At 46.3% G+C, this 22512-nt stretch overlaps 1 protein-coding gene across 1 annotated transcript in view; it reads right to left on the bottom strand.

Annotated features, from left to right (window-relative positions):
- LOC139417389 (protein kinase C zeta type-like) overlaps positions 1 to 22512 on the bottom strand; it is a 133781-nt gene that overhangs the window by 25975 nt on the left and 85294 nt on the right. The window contains exons 9-13 of the mRNA XM_071166660.1: positions 16595 to 16730; positions 14964 to 15051; positions 14637 to 14756; positions 12341 to 12420; positions 7949 to 8038 (exon numbers count right to left, since the gene is read on the bottom strand). Coding sequence (XP_071022761.1) covers positions 7949 to 8038; positions 12341 to 12420; positions 14637 to 14756; positions 14964 to 15051; positions 16595 to 16730 — 514 coding nt within the window. The remainder of the gene's footprint in view (positions 1 to 7948; positions 8039 to 12340; positions 12421 to 14636; positions 14757 to 14963; positions 15052 to 16594; positions 16731 to 22512) is intronic.

Here is a 22512-nt window from a genome sequence, read left to right as displayed (position 1 = left end):
CTCTAGAACAGTATGCATTCTGAACCACTCTCTGGTACTACACTCTAGAACAGTCTACATTCTGAACCACTCTCTGGTGCTACACTCAGGAACAGTCTGCATTCTGAACCACTCTCTGGTGCTACACTCTAGAACAGTCTGCATTCTGAACCACTCTCTGGTACTACACTCTAGAACAGTCTGCATTCTGAACCAGTCTCTGGTACTACACTCTAGAACAGTCTACATTCTGAAACACTCTCTGGTACTACACTCAGGAACAGGCTGCATTCTGAACCACTCTCTGGTACAACACTTTAGAACAGTCTGCATTCTGAACCACTCTCTGGTACTACACTCTAGAACAATCTGCATTCTGAACCACTCTCTGGTACTACACTCTAGAACAGTCTGCGTTCTGAACCACTCTCTGGTGCTACACTCTAGAACAGTCTGCATTCTGAACCCCTCTCTGGTACTACACTTTAGAACAGTCTGCATTCTGAACCACTCTCTGGTGCTGCACTCTAGAACAGTCTGCATGCTGAACCATTCTTTCTGGCAGTACACTCTGGAACAGTCTGCAATCTTGTTTCTAGATGGCAACATGTGACGGCAAACGCTAAGACACTATTATGACTGATGCCTCAACTGAAGAAAAGAAAGCATCAAGTTGACAGCTGTCTCGCTCTCTGGCAGGAAGGTGTTGTTTAAAAGAGCATGAGGTAATGATATTCAAAGGTGTCACCGCTTCAGAGGGAAAGCCGGCACTCCCTTAGGAGCCTGTGTTGTAATCATATTAATATTGTTAAACAACACCAGTCAGAGCTGTGCCGAGTCCGGGAGTTCTGTCAGGGCCAGAGACAGCTGGGTTTCTTGCGGCGTGTACGAATTCCACACCTTCAACTCCCACCAGCCACTGAGGCACACCGCGCTATGCAGTCACAGCTTCAACAAGCTTTTTACCATGGAGGTTTCACAGGGGTTGGTGAACGTATCAAAGTTGTAAAATTTACCAAGCTTTCCCTTTGTCATGACTCATTACTGATGTCATGTCAAGACTCATTACTGATGTCACGTCAAGACTCATTACTGATGTCATGTCAAGGTTCATTACTGATGTCATGTCAAGGTTCATTACTGACACTGAGAAATAGTTTTTTGTTTTATGGTGAGACTCCCTCTGCAATTTCCCCAAAAGGAAAACATTAAGACAAAGACTGAGGCGTTGGCTTTGATTACCGGTCATCTCTTACGCTATTTAGCTTAATGTGATTTGGAGAGTTCTTCTGTATCATCACACCTTTAACACAGTTCATTTACATTGCATGCAGTTATCAAAATTCTGCATGACAAATCTGATATATTGAACTGTTGGGAAATCATCTATTAAAGGATAAGTTCAGTATTTTAGTCCAAAAAAGTCTGTAAACTAGGGTTGGGTGTGATCCTGATGTTCCTACCATCATACATCACCCCCCCCCCCCAAAAAAAAACAGGGATATTGATCCATCAGGGGATTGAAGCAAGAAGCTTCATCTTAACATCTAGCAACTTACAGTTGAAGTCAGAAGTTTACATACACCTTAGCCAAATACATTTAAACTCAGTTTTTCACAATTCCTGACATTTAATCTGAGTAAAAATTCCCTGTTTTAGGTCAGTTAGGATCACCACTTTATTTTATGAATGTGAAATGTGATAATAATAGAGAGAATGATTTATTTCAGCTTTTATTTCTTTCATCACCGTAACGGTTGTCTTGTGTCGAAGGAGTGGCGGACCAAAACGCAGCGTGGTTATCTTGATACATCTTTAATAAAGATACTACCGAACAATACAAAAACAATAAACGTACCGTGAAAACCTAAACAGCCTTATCTGGTGCAAACAAACACTGAGACAGGAACAATCACCAACAAAACCCAACACAAAACAGGCTACCTAAATATGGCTCCCAATCAGAGACAATGACTAACACCTGCCTCTGATTTGAGAACCATATCAGGTCCAAACACAGAAACAGACAAACAAGACATCCAACATAGAATGCCCACTCAGATCACACCCTGACCAAACAAAACATAGAACATACAAAGCAAACTATGGTCAGGGTGTGACAATCACATTCCCAGTTGGTCAGAAGTTTATGTACATTCAATTAGTATTTGGTAGCATTGCCTTTAAATTGTTTAACTTGGGTCAAACGTTACGGGTAGCTTTCCACAAGCTTCCCACAATAAGTTGGGTGAATGTTGGCCCATTCCTCCTGACAGAGCTGGTGTAACTGAGTCAGGTTTGTAGGCCTCTTTGCTCGCACACGCTTTTTCAGGTCTGTCCACACATTGTCTATAGGATTGAGGTCAGGGCTTTGTGATGGCTACTCCATTACCTTAACTTTGTTGTCCTTAAGCCATTTTGCCACAACTTTGGAAGTATGCTTGGGGTCATTGTCTATTTGGAAGACCCATTTGCAACCAGGCTTTAACTTCCTGACTGATGCCTTGAGATGTTGCTTCAATATATCCACATCATTGTTCTGCCTCATGATGCCATCTATTTTGTGAAGTGCACCAGTCCCTCCTGCAGCAAAGCACCCCCACAACATGATGCTGCCACCCCCATGCTTCACGTTGGGATAGTCATGGGGAAGCCTCCCCATTTTTCCTCCAAACATAACAATGGTCATTATGGCCAAACAGTTCTATTTTTGTTTCATCAGACCAGAGGAAATTTCTCCAAAAGTACGATCTTTGTCTCCATGTGTTGTTGCAAACTGTAGTCTGTTTTTTTATTGCAGATTTGGAGCAGTGGCTTCTTCCTTGAAGAGCGGCCTTTCAGGTTATGTCAATATAGGACTCGTTTTACTGTGGATATAGACACTTTTGTACCTGTTTCCTCCAGCATCTTCACAAGGTCCTTTGCTGTTGTTCTGGGATTGATTTGCACTTTTCACACCAAAGCACGTTCATCTCTAGGAGACAGAACGTGTCTCCTTCCTGAGCGGTATGACAGCTGTGTGATCCCATGGTGTTTATATTTGCGTACTATTGTTTGTACAGATGAAAGTGGTACCTTCAGGCATTTGGAAATTGCTCCCAAGGATGAATCAGGCTTGTGGAGGTCTACAATTTATTTTTCTGAGGTCTTGGCTGATTTCTTTTGACTTTCCCATGATGTCAAGCAAAGAGCCACTGAGTTTGAAGTTAGGCTTTGAAATACATCCACAAGTAGACCTCCAATTGACTCAAATGATGTCAATTAGCCCATTAGAAGTTTCTAAAGCAATGACATCATTTTCTGGAATTTTCCAACCTGTTTAAAGGCACAGTCAACTTATTGTATGTAAACTTCTGACCCACTGGAATTGTGATACATTGAATTATAAGTTAAATAAACTGTAAACTGTCTGTAAACAATTGTTGGAAAAATGACTTGTGTTATGGACAAAGTAGATGTCTTAACCGACTTGCCAAAACTATAGTTTGTTAACAAGAAATTTGTGGAGTGGTTGGAAAACTAGTTTTAATGACTCCAACCTATGTAAACTTCCGACTTCAACTGTAGCTAGCAAGTTAGCAAACCAGAAGCATAGTTGGCGCCCTGACCTGGATGTCATTTATTTGACTCATCTTAGACTTCTTATAGTTATGGTTACAAGCAGTGGCGCAGCACGTTCGCTGGGGAGCAGCACTGAGCAGGGACACTTTGTCACGCCCTGACCATAGTTTGCTTTGTACGTTGATATGTTTTGTTTGGTCAGGGTGTGATCTGAGTGGGCATTCTATGTTGTATGTCTAGTTTGTCTGTTTCTGTGTTTGGCTTAGTTGCTTGTGTCAGCACATTTCACACCACGCTGCGCTTTGGTCCGCTTCTTACGACGATCGTGACACACTTACTGTATGTTATGGACATGGGCTGCACTTCGTTCCATTAAGATGTTCCCTCCCATCTACCCATACGGCAATCCACCTTGGCAGAATGTATCTGATTGGTGTTAGCAGTTGATGTCATTCTTCAATAACACAGACCTCAAAACAAATCACGTCGAGAAAAATGCATTTATTCAAAGAGAACAAATCATAGTTTTTATGCTGGAAAGTAGATGGTCAATGTTTATTCTCCCCTGTCCTCAGTGTTTTCTCCACTGAACAAAGATACAGGATGTCGTTTATACCCAAGCCTAGCCTGTAGTTGACCAATTAGAATTTCTTGCAGTAAAGTTAGTAAAAATTTGTAAAAAAGTATTCCGTTTCAGGATCAATGTATAGACAATTTGGACCAATGAGCACTTCCCACATGTAACTATGAGTCCAAGACTGGAACCCCTATACAGATTCTAAACAGATGTTGAACTGAAAAACAACTATTTCCATTGATTGTTAATTCCCTCTTGACCTTTAGTCCTCTATGTTGTGTATTTACCTTAGAATATTCTTTCAATGGCTGGTAATAGTCCGTAGGTAGAAGTGACTAAACCAGCGGACAATACATGTTACAGGGATGCCATTATGACTTCTTTTGTATGCTTGGTCAGGTTGTTTTTACTGTTTGTATAAACACGTTTCGTCAACGTTTTTTTAGAAACTTGAAAAATACGTCTTTATCTGGTTGTAATCTGACCAGCTAACAACCAGAAGATAACATCTTTCCCATGATGTCTTGGTCTCGTCTAAACATGATCGTAACAGAGACCTGTGGGCTATACATCTAGTTCTACTGCTTTTCCTGAGAGAGGTATTATTACGTTTTTTTTTTAAACAATTGTTACAGAGTCTTAAACATGACCTCATGAGATGCTGTTGACTAACACATTCTATTGAGAACTGATAAAAGCATGTCACAGAAAAGGAGGCACGGCTGTGAACAAGGCATTTCCTGTCGTTTGTGTTGAATATACAGGATAGACTGACTAGAAACAAATAATGTGCTGAAACACTGAATCCTGTCCAGGTCACTGTGTATGAGCAACTATTTGGACAGTGACAACATTTTATTGTTTTGGGGGGGAGCCTCTGTACTCCAGCGCTTAGGATTTGAAATGATATAATTATTATGAAGTGAACTGTTTAGAAATTCTAGCACTTTTTATACATAGTAGTCGCCCACCCACTGGGGAGTTAGGCCCAGCCTAACTGGGCCCTGGTTAGGCCCAGATGTGGAGTATCTTTGGTACCATTTTCATGAGATATTGCTGATGTAAAGGATAGTGTACCCATCATTGCAGTATCATTCTAGCATCATTGCAGCATCATTCTAGCATCATTGCAGCATGACGTAATGCAAAATAGACATAATGGGAATCAAAGTAACATGCGGACCGTCTGACCAACCAAGATGGGTTCCCACGGGTGATACTGAGTGTCTGACCAATCAAGATGGGTTCCCACGGGTGATACTGAGTGTCTGACCAATCAAGATGGGTTCCCACGGGTGATACTGAGTGTCTGACCAATCAAGATGGGTTCCCACAGGTGATACTGAGTGTCTAACCAATCAAGATGGGTTCCCACGGGTGATACTGAGTGTCTGACCAATCAAGATGGGTTCCCACAGGTGATACTGAGTGTCTGACCAATCAAGATTGGTCCCACGGGTGATACTGAGTGTCTAACCAATCAAGATGGGTTCCCACGGAGGATACTGAGTGTCTAACCAATCAAGATGGGTTACCACGGGTGATACTGAGTGTTTGACGAACCAAGATGGGTTCCCACAGGTGATACTGAGTGTCTGACCAATCAAGATGGGTCCCACGGGTGATACTGAGTGTCTGACCAACCAAGATGGGTCCCACGGGTGATACTGAGTGTCTGACCAATCAAGATGGGTTCCCATGGTTGATCCTGAGTGTCTGACCAATCAAGATGGGTTCCCACGGGTGATACTGAGTGTCTGACCAACCAAGACGGGTTCCCACGGAGGATACTGAGTGTCTAACCAATCAAAATGGGTTCCCACGGGGGATACTGAGTGTCTGGCCAACCAAGATGGGTTCCCATGGTTGATCCTGAGTGTCTGACCAATCAAGATGGGTTCCCACGGGTGATACTGAGTGTCTGACCAACCAAGACGGGTTCCCACGGAGGATACTGAGTGTCTGACCAATCAAAATGGGTTCCCACGGGGGATACTGAGTGTCTGACCAACCAAGATGGGTTCCCACGGGTGATACTGAGTGCCTGACCAATCAAGATGGGTTCCCACGGGGGATACTGAGTGTTTGACCAATCAAGATGGGTTCCCACGGGTGATACTGAGTGTCTGACCAATCAAGATGGGTTCCCACGGGTGATACTGAGTGTCTGACCAATCAAGATGGGTTCCCACAGGTCATACTGAGTGTCTGACCAATCAAGATGGGTTCCCACAGGTGATACTGACCGACCAAGATGGGTTCCCACAGGTGATACTGACCGACCAAGTTGAGTTCCCACAGGTGATCCTGACCGACCAAGATGGGTTCCCACAGGTGATCCTGACCGACCAAGATGGGTTCCCACAGGTGATACTGACCGACCAAGATGGGTTCCCACAGGTGATACTGACTGACCAAGATGGGTTCCCACAGGTGATACTGACTGACCAAGATGGGTTCCCACAGGTGATACTGACCGACCAAGATGGGTTCCCACAGGTGATACTGACCGACCAAGATGGGTTCCCACAGGTGATACTGACCGACCAAGATGGGTTCCCACAGGTGATACTGACTGACCAAGATGGGTTCCCACAGGTGATACTGACCGACCAAGATTGGTTCCCACAGGTGATACTGACCGACCAAGATGGGTTCCCACAGGTGATCCTGACCGACCAAGATGGGTTCCCACAGGTGATACTGACCGACCAAGATGGGTTCCCACAGGTGATACTGACTGACCAAGATGGGTTCCCACAGGTGATACTGACTGACCAAGATGGGTTCCCACAGGTGATACTGACCGACCAAGATGGGTTCCCACAGGTGATACTGACCGACCAAGATGGGTTCCCACAGGTGATACTGACCGACCAAGATGGGTTCCCACAGGTGATACTGACTGACCAAGATGGGTTCCCACAGGTGATACTGACCGACCAAGATTGGTTCCCACAGGTGATACTGACCGACCAAGATGGGTTCCCACAGGTGATACTGACCGACCAAGATGGGTTCCCACAGGTGATACTGACCGACCAAGATGGGTTCCCACAGGTGATCCTGACCGACCAAGATGGGTTCCCACAGGTGATACTGACCGACCAAGATGGGTTCCCACAGGTGATACTGACTGACCAAGATGGGTTCCCACAGGTGATACTGACTGACCAAGATGGGTTCCCACAGGTGATACTGACCGACCAAGATGGGTTCCCACAGGTGATACTGACCGACCAAGATGGGTTCCCACAGGTGATACTGACCGACCAAGATGGGTTCCCACAGGTGATACTGACTGACCAAGATGGGTTTCCACAGGTGATACTGACCGACCAAGATTGGTTCCCACAGGTGATACTGACTGACCAAGATGGGTTCCCACAGGTGATACTGACTGACCAAGATGGGTTCCCACAGGTGATACTGACCGACCAAGATTGGTTCCCACAGGTGATACTGACCGACCAAGATGGGTTCCCACAGGTGATACTGACCGACCAAGATGGGTTCCCACAGGTGATACTGACTGACCAAGATGGGTTCCCACAGGTGAAACTGACCGACCAAGATGGGTTTCCACAGGTGATACTGACCGACCAAGATGGGTTCCCACAGGTGATCCTGACCGACCAAGATGGGTTCCCACAGGTGATACTGACCGACCAAGATGGGTTCCCACAGGTGAAACTGACCGACCAAGATGGGTTTCCACAGGTGATACTGACCGACCAAGATGGGTTCCCACAGGTGATACTCACCGACCAAGATGGGTTTATTCACATTTAGTCTTCTACGCTGTTTAAGTGGATATGATTGGAGGCTTACCTGGTCCCAGTCTATACTGCGGAAAAACGTGTGCGACTTGATGTCAGCGAAGCCCGTTTGGACCTGGCAACCCAGGCGCTCTTTGGGGTCCTGTTAGATGGAGAGAAATTAGTAGAATCAAGAGTTTGTGTGCTCAATGAAATATAAACTGGTTTTATTTAACAGCAGCAATTGTCACAAAGCGGTTTACAGATACCCAGCCTAAAACCCCAAAGAACAAGCAGTGCACTGGCAGAAAGAAGCACGGTGTTGGCTTATCGCACCAGTTACAGCAATTTACAGCAATGTGATCTTGGTATAATGTAGAGATGTAACATTTATTGAAATGAAACACTAAATTCAGTATGTATTTCCCTCAAACAAACCCTTACACTACTCCTCTACCTGTGTCAAAAAAAAAAAACGTTTCATGGGATTGGTGGAGGCCTGGCCGACATGGACTTCCTTAAACCAGTTATTTCCTGTTAAATCCATAAAGGGAAGTGTACAAGTGTACACTACGGGAGAAAGTAGATATTATTGGGACGCATTCTCTGTGGGGGTCAAGTAAATCCTTGATTGACCTCAAATTCTACCCCCACTGCATTGCTGAATATATTACCTACAGTGGCTAGAAAAATGTAATGAACCCTTTGAAATTACCTGAAGTTATGCATAAATTTGACATAAAATGTGATCTGATCTTCATCTAAGCCACAACAAGAGACAAACACAGTCTGCTTAAACTAATAACACACAAATTATTGTATTCTTCTTGTCTATATTGAATACATTATTTAAACATTCACAGCGTAGGTTGGAGAAGGTATGTGAACCTCTAGGCTAATGACTTCTCCAAAAGCAAATTGTAGTCAGGAGTCAGCTAACCTGGAGTCCAATCAATGAGATGAGATTGGAGATGTTGGTTAGGGCTGACCTGCCCCATAAAAATTTTGAGTTTGCTATTCACAAGAAGTATTGCCTGATGTGAACCATGACTCGAACTAAAGAGATGTCAGGAGACCTACGATTAAGAATTGCATGAAGCTGGAAAGGGTTACAAAAGTATCTCTAAAAGTCAGTCCACGGAAAGACAAATTGTCTATAAATGGAGTGGCCGTCCTGCAAAGATGACTGCAAGAGCACAGCGCAGAATGCTCAATGAGGTTAAGACTTACAGAAATCTCTGGAAGATGCTAACATCTCTGTTGATGAGTCTACAATACGTAAAACACTAAACAAGAATGGGGTTCATGGGAGAACATCATGGAAGAAGCCTCTGCTGTCCAAAAAAAACATTGCCGCATGTCTGAAGTTTGCAAGAGAGCACCTGGATGTTCCACAGCACTACTGGCAAAATATTCTGTGGACAGATGAAACTAAAGTTGTGTTGTTTGGAAGGAACACACAACACTCTGTGTGGAGAAAAAAGGCACACCACACCAACATCATAACCTCATCCCAACTGTAAAGTATGGTGGAGGGAGCATCATGGTTTGGAGCTGCCTCAGGGCCTGGACAGCTTGCTATCATCGCCGGAAAAATAAACTCCCAAGTTTATCAAGACATTTTGCAGGAGAATGTAAGGCTATCAGTCTGTAAATTGAAGCTCAACAGAAGGCCCAGTCAGTCCTGACCTCAACCCGATTGAGATGCTGTGGCATGACCTCAAGAGAACGGTTCACACCAGACATCCCAAGAATATTGCTGAACTGAAACAGTTTTGTAAAGAGGAATGGTCCAAAATTCCTCCTGACCGTTGTGCAGGTCTGATCCACAACTACAGAAAGCGTTTGGTTAAGGTTATTGCTGCCAAAGGAGGGTCAACCAGTTATTAAATCCAAGGGTTCACATACTTTTCCCTCCCTGCACTGTGAATGTTTACACGGTGTGTTCAATAAAGACATGAACATTTATAATTGTTTGTGTGTTATTAGTTTAAGCAGACTGTGTTTGTCTGTTGTTGTGACCTAGATGAAGATCAGATAAAATATTATGACCAATTTATGCAGAAATCCAGGTCATTTTAAAGGGTTCACATACTTTTTCTTCCCACTGTATTAGCTACCCCCCTGTCTATTTCATCAGCCCCTCTACATAAAGTATGTAATTTGGACAAACCACCACCCACCTGCTGACTCCCAACAGTGGGGATGTGGTATTTTCATCAGTACAATAATTGTAATACTAACTAGCAAAGGTTAAATGTGAAGAGCCCCAAGACCATTCACTCCCCCACTATAGTTCCTTATCATAGCCATGTATATCAGGGATGATGCACTCAAACACGTAGAAACAAATACACACACACACACACACACGCAGTGCCTTCAAGAAAGTATTCACACCCCTTGCCTTTCCAACACATCATTGTGTTACAAAGTGGGATTAAAAGGGTTTTAATTTGATTTTGTTTGTCAACGATCTACACAAAATGACATTATGGTGTATTGTGTGTAGGTTAGACACAACATCTAAATGTAATCTATCTTAAATTCAAGCTGTTATCTTGTAATCTATCTTAAATTCAAACACAGCAAAATATGGAAAAAATCAAGGGGTGTGAATACTTTCTTGAAGGCACTACATACAGTGCATTGCGAAAGTATTCGGCCCCCTTGAACTTTGCGACCTTTTGCCACATTTCAGGCTTCAAACATAAAGATATAAAACTGTATTTTTTTGTGAAGAATCAACAACAAGTGGGACACAATCATGAAGTGGAACGACATTTATTGGATATTTCAAACTTTTTTAACAAATCAAAAACTGAAAAATTGGGCGTGCAAAATGATTCAGCCCCTTTACTTTCAGTGCAGCAAACTCTCTCCAGAAGTTCAGTGAGGATCTCTGAATGATCCAATGTTGACCTAAATGACTAATGATGATAAATACAATCCACCTGTGTGTAATCAAGTCTCCGTATAAATGCACCTGCACTGTGATAGTCTCAGAGGTCCGTTAAAAGCGCAGAGAGCATCATGAAGAACAAGGAACACACCAGGCAGGTCCGAGATACTGTTGTGAAGAAGTTTAAAGCCGGATTTGGATACAAAAACATTTCCCAAGCTTTAAACATCCCAAGGAGCACTGTGCAAGCGATAATATTGAAATGGAAGGAGTATCAGACCACTGCAAATCTACCAAGACCTGGCCGTCCCTCTAAACTTTCAGCTCATACAAGGAGAAGACTGATCAGAGATGCAGCCAAGAGGCCCATGATCACCCTGGATGAACTGCAGAGATCTACAGCTGAGGTGGGAGACTCTGTCCATAGGACAACAATCAGTCGTATATTGCACAAATCTGGCCTTTATGGAAGAGTGGCAAGAAGAAAGCCATTTCTTAAAGATATCCATAAAAAGTGTAGTTTAAAGTTTGCCACAAGCCACCTGGGAGACACACCAAACATGTGGAAGAAGGTGCTCTGGTCAGATGAAACCAAAATTGAACTTTTTGGCAACAATGCAAAATGTTATGTTTGGCGTAAAAGCAACACAGCTCATCACCCTGAACACACCATCCCCACTGTCAAACATGGTGGTGGCAGCATCATGGTTTGGGCCTGCTTTTCTTCAGCAGGGACAGGGAAGATGGTTAAAATTGATGGGAAGATGGATGGAGCCAAATACAGGACCATTCTGGAAGAAAACCTGATGAAGTCTGCAAAAGACCTGAGACTGGGACGGAGATTTGTCTTCCAACAAGACAATGATCCAAAACATAAAGCAAAATCTACAATGGAATGGTTCAAAAATAAACATATCCAGGTGTTAGAATGGCCAAGTCAAAGTCCAGACCTGAATCCAATCGAGAATCTGTGGAAAGAACTGAAAACTGCTGTTCACAAATGCTCTCCATCCAACCTCACTGAGCTCGAGCTGTTTTGCAAGGAGGAATGGGAAAAGATGTCAGTCTCTCGGTGTGCAAAACTGATAGAGACATACCCCAAGCGACTTACAGCTGTAATCGCAGCAAAAGGTGGCGCTCCAAAGTATTAACTTAAGGGGGCTGAATAATTTTGCACGCCCAATTTTTCAGTTTTTGATTTGTTAAAAAAGTTTGAAATATCCAATAAATGTCGTTCCACTTCATGATTGTGTCCCACTTGTTGTTGATTCTTCACAAAAAAATACAGTTTTATATCTTTATGTTTGAAGCCTGAAATGTGGCAAAAGGTCGCAAAGTTCAAGGGGGCCGAATACTTTCGCAATGCACTGTACACACGTAAAAACATCCATACACACACACACTCTGTCTCTCAGCCAAATGGATGTGGCCTTCACAGAGTGGCTGTCATGGCGCTGTCCTAATGGTGTCTTGAACACGGTCCTTCACGTGCTGTTTTCACCGAGGGGGAGGGACACGCTTTATTGGACACACTTGGTGAACACTACGGTGTTCTTCTCTCACCTTGTTTAAAAAGCCCTTCAGCACGCTGGCAGCCTTTACCGACAGGGACCTTGGGATGCGAATAGTTTTTTCCAGAATAACTGTGTGGAGAAGACAGAGAGAGAGAGAGAATGTATGTGAAAGAGAGAGTGAGAAGTGAGAATGTATGAGACAGAGAGAGAGAGAGAGAGAGACAGAGAGACAGAGAGAGACAGAGAGAGAGAGAGAATGTATGAGACAGAGAGAGAGCGAGAGAGAGAGAGAGATAATTTATGAGAGAGAGAGAGAGAGAGAGAGAGAGAGAGAGAGAGAGAGAGAATGTATGAGACAGAGAGAGGGAGGACAATCCTGCGGAGGGAGTGAGGCAAACAATTTGTGATTCACCATCTGGCCTGCCCGTGGGTGCCCAAGGGTGCCTGTGTCTGCTGCGTACAAGCGAGGGGGTGGAAAGGGGGAGGAGGAGGGTGCTCTGCTCTGTGACTGCTTCCTTGAGACTCGCGGCACACAGGCTGAAGGACAAAAAGTGATGTTTTCCACAGTGGAAAACAGTTTAGTGGTGTTGTGTAGCAGCTGACCTCGTTGGTTAGTTGGAGCCACTGACACACAGGGTACGTCCCTATAATCTCTCCTTCCTCCTGAGCTGTACACATGTTCATTCCTCCCCACATATAAAAACGATTTAATGGGATTGGTTTAGGCCTGGCCTACATGGGGTTCCCTAAACCCATAAAGGGAAGTGTACAAGTGTACACTGCAGGAGAAAGGAGAGATTTGTTTAGATGCATTCTCTGTGGGGTCAAGTAAATCCTTGATTGACCTAAAAAATAAAAAAAAAACCTCACAGTCATAACAAACATTACGTGTCTAGGAGGAGACAAGGCAGACGCAAAGCAGTTGAACATCCCTGGCTCTCTGATGAACAGATTACAGATGGAAGAGTAGAGAGATGTTTATCCTCCTCTTCAGCCCTCTCTGATCTGTTTGTGTACGCTGAGTCCTAATGAAATGATAACTGGATCAGTCTCTGACTGTGTACCAAATGGCACCCTAGTCCATATCTAGTGCACTAGATAGGGAAGTGCCATTTGTGATGGTGTTGGCACCACCACCATAAATTATTACATTTACATGTATTTTTATTGTCTAATCGAAACTTGACTTCTGCTATTAACCCAACCCCTCTGAAACGGAGAAGTGCGAGGGGCTGCCACATTGGGTACCCGGTGGAGCTGTTGTGGGGGGTTACCTGCCTTGCTCAAGGGCACAACGGCTGATTTCTGGGGCCACATTGGGTGCCCGGGGAGCTGTTGTGGGGGGTTACCTGCCTTGCTTAAGGGCACAATGGCAGATTTCTGGGGTCACTATCTGGGGCTGGAGGAAGCTTTGGCCTGGGGCCTGGGGCCTGGGGCCTGAACTTTGGATACCACCATGCCAACCCTAAACTCTGTGTGTCAGTCTATGGTTCTGGGTGTTGGCATGTGTGCCTGGGTTGGCCAGGGTGAAGTTGGCACTGGTCAGGGTGGTGACATAAGGCTGGTCACCCCCTACGGATAGAGGGGCCTGTTTCCGCTAGCGAGGTGGTATCCAGGAGCATGCTGCTTGCCCTGTGGGGGCGTGAGGAAGACCAAAGGGTTGGCAGATGCCCGTGGGTTTCAGTGCTCATGCCCAAGCTGCAATGGGTGGGTACGGTGGAGAGAGACTGGGGGGGGGGTATGGAGGAATGTTCGCTCCAGCGGGGTATAGGGTGGGTTGTAGTACAGTATAACACATACAAATAAAATAACCGGCATCCCCATTGAATCAAATATATTTAAACGACGTCACACGTCTGGTAGCCTTCAAATGTGTCACACAAGAAGCAGCTGGCTCCCCTGTGGTATTGCTCTAGCTGTCCGAATGTCTCATACCTATTTCTTGTGTGCAAATCTTTATCGTTTTGAATACAAATGACATAATAAATAAATAAGAACTGTATTGAGAGACGTGTGGTGTGTTTGTGTGCTTTCTGAGGGGGTTTGGAGCACCAAAATAAACATTTCCAGATATACATAGTAAGACATTTAAAGACATTAAAGACATGTGAAGTACTGCTATCCTGAATAATCATGCCCTTTGAGTGGAGGAGTGAGTAGCCAATGTGATCAGAGCATGTGTTGTTTTTTAACGCAAACTGGCCACCATACATCACCACCATACATATTGCCTAGTAGTAGTAGTGGTGGTGGATGTCACACTTAACAATGTGAAGCACTGTGTGACACTAGGTAAGAAGCGCTGTCATGAATCCACTCCAAACTGTAGTAGAGGGCTCTCTCACCTTGGAAGAGGTACTCCTCTGTATTCATGTCAGGATTGTCGGTGATGATGTCGAAAGGGGACCTCCCGGCCATCATCTCAAACATAAGCACGCCTAACGCCCACCAGTCAACACTGAACCCTGGAGAGAGACGACAGACAACCATCAGCCATCTTGGTTAGATTCAGTTACAGTATGGTAATGACAGAAATGGTTTGAGAGAAATCTGTTCGTTTCTTTCACGTTTTTATTTTATTGTTTTGAGTTTAACAGTCTAAAAGGCAAATTTCCAGAGCTCATGTTCTCCCCATTCCCTCCATGTATGTGTTGTTGACAATAGGGACTCACCATAGTCTTCCCCTCTGAGGATCTCAGGGCCGATGTAGTTGGGGGTTCCACAGAATGTACTGGTGGTGTCTCCAGGTCTGATGCCCTCCTGATAGAGGAGAGAGATGGAGGAGGAGGAGAGAGGAGAGCGATGGAGGAGGAGGAGGAGAGAGGAGAGAGGAGAGAGATGGAGGAGGAGGAGAGAGGAGAGAGGAGAGAGGAGGAGGAGGAGAGAGGAGAGAGGAGAGAGAGAGATGGAGGAGATGGAGGAGAGGAGAGAGAGAGAGATGGAGGAGGAGGAGAGAGAGAGAGATGGAGGAGGAGAGAGATGGAGGAGGAGAGAGATGGAGGAGGAGAGAGATGAGGAGGAGATGGAGGAGGAGGAGAGAGGAGGAGAGAGATGAGGAGGAGGAGGAGAGAGGAGAGAGATGGAGGAGGAGGAGAGAGGAGAGAGGAGAGAGATGGAGGAGGAGGAGAGAGGAGAGAGGAGAGAGATGGAGGAGGAGGAGATGGAGGAGGAGGAGGAGAGAGGAGAGAGGAGAGAGATGGAGGAGAGAGGAGAGAGAGAGGGAGAGAGATGGAGGAGGAGAGAGGAGGAGGAGAGGAGAGAGATGGAGGAGGAGGAGAGAGGAGAGAGGAGAGAGATGGAGGAGGAGGAGAGAGGAGAGAGGAGAGAGATGGAGGAGGAGGAGGAGGAGAGAGGAGAGATGAGAGACGATGGAGGAGGAGGAGAGAGGAGAGAGGAGAGAGATGGAGGAGAGAGGAGAGAGGAGAGAGGAGAGAGAGAGTTAAAGATGGAGAGATACAGGGAGGATAACAGACAAAGATGGTAGGAAAGAGATGGAGGAGGAGGAGAGGAGAGAGGAGAGAGATGGAGGAGGAGGAGGAGAGAGGAGAGAGATGGAGGAGGAGGAGAGAGGAGAGAGGAGAGAGGAGAGAGGAGAGAGGAGAGAGGAGAGAGGAGAGAGATGGAGGAGGAGGAGAGAGGAGAGAGGAGAGAGGAGAGAGGAGAGAGATGGAGGAGGAGGAGGAGAGAGGAGAGAGATGGAGGAGGAGGAGAGAGGAGAGAGGAGAGAGAGTTAAAGATGGAGAGATACAGGGAGGATAACAGAGAAAGATGGTAGGAAAGAGATGGAGGAGGAGGAGAGAGGAGAGAGGAGAGAGATGAAGGAGGAGGAGAGAGGAGAGAGGAGAGAGATGGAGGAGGAGGAGAGAGGAGAGAGGAGAGAGAGAGTTAAAGATGCAGAGATACAGGGAGGATAACAGAGAAAGATGGTAGGAAAGAGATGGAGGAGGAGGAGAGAGGAGAGAGCAGAGAGATGTAGGAGAGAGGAGAGAGGAGAGAGGAGAGAGATGGAGGAGGAGGAGAGAGGAGAGAGGAGAGAGAGAGTTAAAGATGCAGAGATACAGGGAGGATAACAGAGAAAGATGGTAGGAAAGAGATGGAGGAGAGAGGAGAGAGAGAGTTAAAGATGCAGAGATACAGGGAGGATAACAGAGAAAGATGGTAGGAAAGAGATAAGAAGAAAAAGTGTGCGACTTCGATGCCTAGTGTATTGATCCACTTCTACATAGTGAATGAGAAGTCCTTCAGCAGTAACAGTTCAGCAGTACTATAACAGTACACTGTGCAGTAGCTCTGAGTGTCTCACCTTGCACATCCCGTAGTCTGTGAGCTTGATGTGTCCCTCGTGATCCAAGAGGACGTTGTCCAGTTTCAAATCTCGGTAGATGATTCCCTTTTCGTGCAGGAAATTCAGAGCGATACAAATTTCAGCAGCATAGAATCTGAAAAAAAAGGATTCATTCAGACATGCTTTTCCTTCTTCAGAGAGTTCCCAGCCCACAAACGTACAATTTGGTTCTGACCTTCAACCACGTAGAAACCATCCTGAAGCCAACATATACGATAGAATGTATATTTTTATACAGGAAGTAGTTTCTAATGAATGGGTGATTATTTGTTTTTATTTTCTGTCTAACATTTGGCGAGACGTGGTGGGCTACATGATGTTGATTTCTCTTATTTTTCCCCATGGGGGGCTCTCTCCCTCTGTGCTCTCTCTCTCTCCCTCTCCCTCTCCCTCCCCCTCTGTGCTCTCTCGCTCTCTCTGTGTGCTCTCTCCCTCTGTGCTCTCTCTCTCTCCCTCTCCCTCTCCCTCCCTCCCCCTCTGTGCTCTCTCGCTCTCTCTGTGTGCTCTCTCCCTCTGTGCTCTCTCTCTCTCTGTGTGCTCTCTCCCTCTGTGCTCTCTCTCTCTCCCTCTCCCTCCCTCCCCCTCTGTGCTCTCTCGCTCTCTCTGTGTGCTCTCTCCCTCTGTGCTCTCTCTCTCTCCCTCTCCCTCCCTCCCCCTCTGTGCTCTCTCGCTCTCTCTGTGTGCTCTCTCCCTCTGTGCTCTCTCTCTCTCCCTCTCCCTCTCCCTCCCTCCCCCTCTGTGCTCTCTCGCTCTCTCTGTGTGCTCTCTCCCTCTGTGCTCTCTCTCCCTCCCTCTCCCTCTGTGTTCTCTCGCTCTCTCTGTGTGCTCTCTCCCTCTGTGCTCTCTCTCTCTCTTTGTGTGCTCTCTCCCTCTGTGCTCTCTCTCTCTCTCTCTGTGTGCTCTCTCCCTCTGTGCTCTCTCTCTCCCTCCCTCTCCCTCTGTGCTCTCTCTCTCTGTGTGTGCTCTCTCCCTCTGTGCTCTCTCTCTCCCTCCCTCTCCCTCTGTGCTCTCTCTCTCTCTCTCTGTGTGCTCTCTCCCTCTTTGCTCTCTCTCTCTGTGTGCTCTCTTCCTCTGTGCTCTCTCTCTCCCTCCCTCTCCCTCTGTGTTCTCTCTCTCTGTGTGCTCTCTCCCTCTGTGCTCTCTCTCTCCCTCCCTCTCCCTTTGTGCTCTCTCTCTCGCTCTGTCTCTCTCCGTCTCACTCTCTCTCCGTCTTTGCTCTCTCTCTCTCTCTCAATTCAATTACATTCAAAGGGCTTTAATAGCATTGCCAAAGCAAATGGAAGAGACATTAAACAGAAGGTAAATAAACAAGGGAAACATTCATAAACATAACACTCACAAAAGTTAAAAGAATATAGACATTTGAAATGCTATATTATTGGCTATGTTGTAACAATGTGTAAGTAGTTGAAGTATGAAAGGGAAAATAAATAAACATACAAATATAGCTTGTATTTACAGTGTTAATTGTGCTCCACTACTTGCCCTTTCCTCATGGCAACGGGCCCCGTGCTGCCGTGACTTCCCACTGTTTTATTTCGCCTAACAGATATGGGAGTTTATCAATGTTTCATTTGTTTTCAAATTCTTTGTGGAACTTTGTAATTTGAGGGAAATATGTGTCTCTAATATGGTCATACATTGGACAGGAGGTTAGGACATGCAGCTCAGTTTACACCTCATTTTGTGGGCAGTGTGCACATAGCCTGTCTTCTCTTGAGATGAAGGTCGGCCTATGGCGGCCTCTCTCAATAGCAAGGCTAGGCTCACTGAGTCTGTACATAGTGTGACGGCCCTGAATTTGTCTGAACCGTCTCAGTGCTTCTCCTTCCAATAGGGTGCTTCCCCTTTAATGCCCAATTAAATAGACAGCCTCAGCTGCACAAAAGTGGGGTTGTGATGGAGACGTGAATGAGGATGTGTTCAACCCTCAGTTCCAAAGCTTCTCAGTTCCGTTTGTTTTGTTGCATTTAAAAGTGTGCTTTCTAATAGCAAGTTTGCCCAGGATCGGATCCATTCATTAGTCCGTTGGACTGCACATCTCCAGCTGTTCTTCGTGGCCTTTCTCCGCTGGAGATCTGGTGGCGGATTGTCTGACTGACCAACGGACTGCAACCTTTTTGTATACGGTATTTAATTTGTTTTGGTGTGATGATAGACCGTGATGATTTATGTGGTCAGTTGTAGTTGAAGACTTACTGAGATTTGATACTCTTCTTGGTTGCGTGGTAAAAGAGTTGATATTTTGATTGAGACTGGGTTTACGCTACACTTGTATGAACGGACAAACATTGCGTGACTAAGGTCACTTGAGTTCCCTGAACTCCTTTACCAGGCTGGACTCTTTTAGGCCCGAGGAACAGGACATTTCTGGATGAACCCAAGCTCATTATTTGTTATATTGTTATGTGTGTGTGATCATTTAAGTTGGTAATACAACCCACGCAAAAGAACACAGTAGTTTTGAAGTTATTTCCAATATTTTAAGGGTTTATGAAAAGTGTATGTCCATCCTGACTTTTACATGAGTCCTTTGTATTGGTGTAGACTTGAGGGACCAGATGGGACTCATTTCCTCCCAAACCAAAACTAGAAATCAATATTTTCTCTGGTAGGTACCACCTACCTGGCACCCCTACAAACAATAACCTCAAGTCAAAACCGTTACAACAGTCAAGGATTTTCTTAATTTAGGGTTAGTCACAGTGGTCAGGTATTCTGACACTGTGTACTCTCTGTTTAGGGCCAAATAGCATTCCAATGTGCTCTGTTTTTTGGTTGATTCTTTCCAGTGTGTCAATTAGTTATCTTTTTGCTTCTCTTAATTTGGATGGGTCTAAATGTGTTTCTGTTCTGGGGCTCTGTGGGTTCTGTTTGTGAACAGAGCCCCAGAACAAGTTGGCTGAGGGGATTCTATGCGAGTCCAGTATGGTGAGGCCGGGTGCCGCAGAGTGTTCTAGTTTCCTCGCCAATTCATTGATATTGTATATGTTGAAGACGGTGGGGCTCAAGCTGCATCCCTGTCTCACCCCACAGCCCTGAGGAAAGAAATCTGTGTGTTTATTGCCTATTTTAATTGCGCACTTGTTGTTTGTGTACATTGATATTATGTCATATGCTTCCCCCCATCAATTTGTATAGCAGACCCTGGTGCCAAATTGATTCAAAAGCTTTTTTTAAATCAACAAAGCATGAGAAGACTTATCTTTTGTTTTGTTTGTATGTCAATAAATGTGTGCAGGGTGTATACGTGGTCTGTCGAACAGTATTTTGGTAAGAAGCCAATTTGACATTTACTCACTCTCATTCACTGAGAAAATGAGTCTGTTGTTGATTATACTGCAGAAGATTTCTGAGATTGCTGCTGAAACACATTCCATGGTAATTCTACAGGTCAAATTTGTCTCCACTTTTGTGGATTGGGGTGAGTGAGAGAGAGCGGGGTAAAGAGTGTACTGAGAGATAGGGGGGGAGAGAGAGAAAGAGTGCACTGAGAGAGCGGGAGAAAAAGTGCACAGAGAGAGCGAGAGAAAGAGAGCGAGAGAAAGAGAGCGAGTGAAAGAGAGTTAGAGAGAGAGCACAGAGACAAAGAGAGAGAGGGCACAGAGACAAAGAGAGAGAGACAAGAGAGCGAGAGGGCACAGAGACAAAGAGAGAGAGACAGGGCACAGAGAGAGAGTGGGAGAGACAGGGCATGGAGAGAGAGAGGGAGAGACAGGGCACGGAGAGAGAGAGGGAGAGACAGGGCACGGAGAGAGAGAGGGAGAGACAGGGCACACACAGAGAGAGAGGGAGAGACAGAGACAGGGCGTACACACACAGAGAGAGAGAGGGCACAGAGAGAGAGAGAAAGGAAGAGGGAGAGAGAGACAGGTCACCGAGAGAGAGAGAGAGAGAGAGATACAGGGCACAGAGAGAGAGAGAAAGAGAGAGAGAGGGAGAGGGCACAGAGAGAGAGAGAGACAGGGCACAAAGACCGAGAGACAGGGCACAAAGACCGAGAGACAGTGCACAGAGACACAGAGAGAGAGAGGAACAGGGCACAGAGACACACAGAGAGAGAGGAACAGGGCACAGAGACACAGAGAGAGAGAGAGAGAGAGCAGTGCCTCACTGAGCGGTGTTGTGCACTTCATCCTGTCAGCTCTACAACCACCAACCTCACCACCCCCACTGTCCCCCTCAGGGGAACCAACCCAGAGACCTCTCAGAGCACGCCTCATGAATATGTACCATCATTATCGGTGATAACCATGGCGTGTGCATGGACGGGGCCGGGGCCCACTGCATACAGATGGAGTGCCAGTGGGGGCCCTTGCCTCTCTAAATCATCCTGCCTTTGATCCAAGTATATCACCAGCACACTCAGAGAAACTACGTAGACAGGCACAATGAATTATGAGCGCTAATTATGTTTTGCCGATGTAATGATGATTTTTTTTTTCTTCAAAAGAGCACGTCAGGAGAATTTGGGTTCGACTTGCCCTTCCACGGAAACACTTACAGACTGTCAAACGTGAAGCTTTCTCCGGAAGAAAAATAACAACAGCACAGGAGAGAGAGATAGTAAAGTCAATCAAAGTGGTTTTGCACCAGCCACCTCAAAATAGTAACAATCTACCAATCACAGGCTGTTTCTGTTCCAGGCCAGTTTGTCACTCTCCTTGAACAGCACTCTCTGTACGAAGCAAACACGCCCAATTATGAGGGCTGCCTGCCCGTGTGTCATCGTACAGCTTCAACGAGGCTATTTTCTAGAAGTGGCTCGGCCTCTCATTGTCCCTCACTTTGTGCAATAGAGGAGTAGGGGAGAGACAGCGAGGGAGAGAAAGGACGGGAGAGACAGCGAGGGAGAGAGGACGGGAGAGACGGCAAGGGAGAGAGAGGACACGAGAGACAGTGAGGGAGAGAGTGGACACGAGAGACAGCGAGGGAGAGAGAGGACACGAGAGACAGTGAGGGAGAGAGAGGACGGGAGAGACAGTGAGGGAGAGAGAGGACGGGAGAGACAGTGAGGGAGGACGGGAGAGACAGCGAGGGAGAGAGAGGACGGGAGAGACAACGAGGGAGAGAGAGGACGGGAGAGACAGCGAGGACGGGAGAGACAGTGAGGGAGAGAGAGGACGGGAGAGACAGTGAGGGAGGACGGGAGAGACAGTGAGGGAGGACGGGAGAGACAGCGAGGGAGAGAGGACGGGAGAGACAGCGAGGGAGGACGGGAGAGATAGCGAGGGAGAGAGAGGACGAGAGAGACAACGAGGGAGAGAGAGGACGGGAGAGACAGCAAGGGAGAGAGAGGACGGGAGAGACAGTGAGGGAGAGAGAGGACGGGAGAGACAGTGAGGGAGAGGGAGGACGGGAGAGACAGTGAGGGAGAGAGAGGACGGGAGAGACAGGGAGGGAGAGAGAGGACAAGAGAGACAGCGATGGAGAGAGAGGACGGGAGAGACAGCGAGGGAGAGAGAGGACGGAAGAGACAGCGAGGGAGAGAGAAGATGGTAGAGACAGTGAGGGAAAGAGAAGATGGGAGAGACAGTGAGGGAGAGAGAGAACGGGAGAGACAGTGAGGGAGAGAGAGGACGGGAGAGACACCGAGGGAGAGAGAGGACGGTAGAGACAGCGAGGGAGAGAGAGGACGGGAGAGACAGCGAGGGAGAGAGAGGACGGGAGAGACAGCGAGGGAGAGAGGGGACGGGAGAGACAGCGAGGGAGAGAGAGGACGGGAGAGACAGCAAGGGAGAGAGAGGACGGGAGAGACAGTGAGGGAGGACGGGAGAGACAGTGAGGGAGGACGGGAGAGACAGCTTGGGAGAGAGAACGGGAGAGATAGCGAGGGAGAAAGAGGACGGGAGAGACAACGAGGGAGAGAGAGGACG

This window comes from Oncorhynchus clarkii, chromosome 9, assembly GCF_045791955.1.
Source record: "Oncorhynchus clarkii lewisi isolate Uvic-CL-2024 chromosome 9, UVic_Ocla_1.0, whole genome shotgun sequence".
Taxonomy (NCBI): domain Eukaryota; kingdom Metazoa; phylum Chordata; class Actinopteri; order Salmoniformes; family Salmonidae; genus Oncorhynchus; species Oncorhynchus clarkii.
Note: the sequence above shows the minus strand (reverse complement) of the source record. Positions and strands in the feature narration are given on the sequence as shown.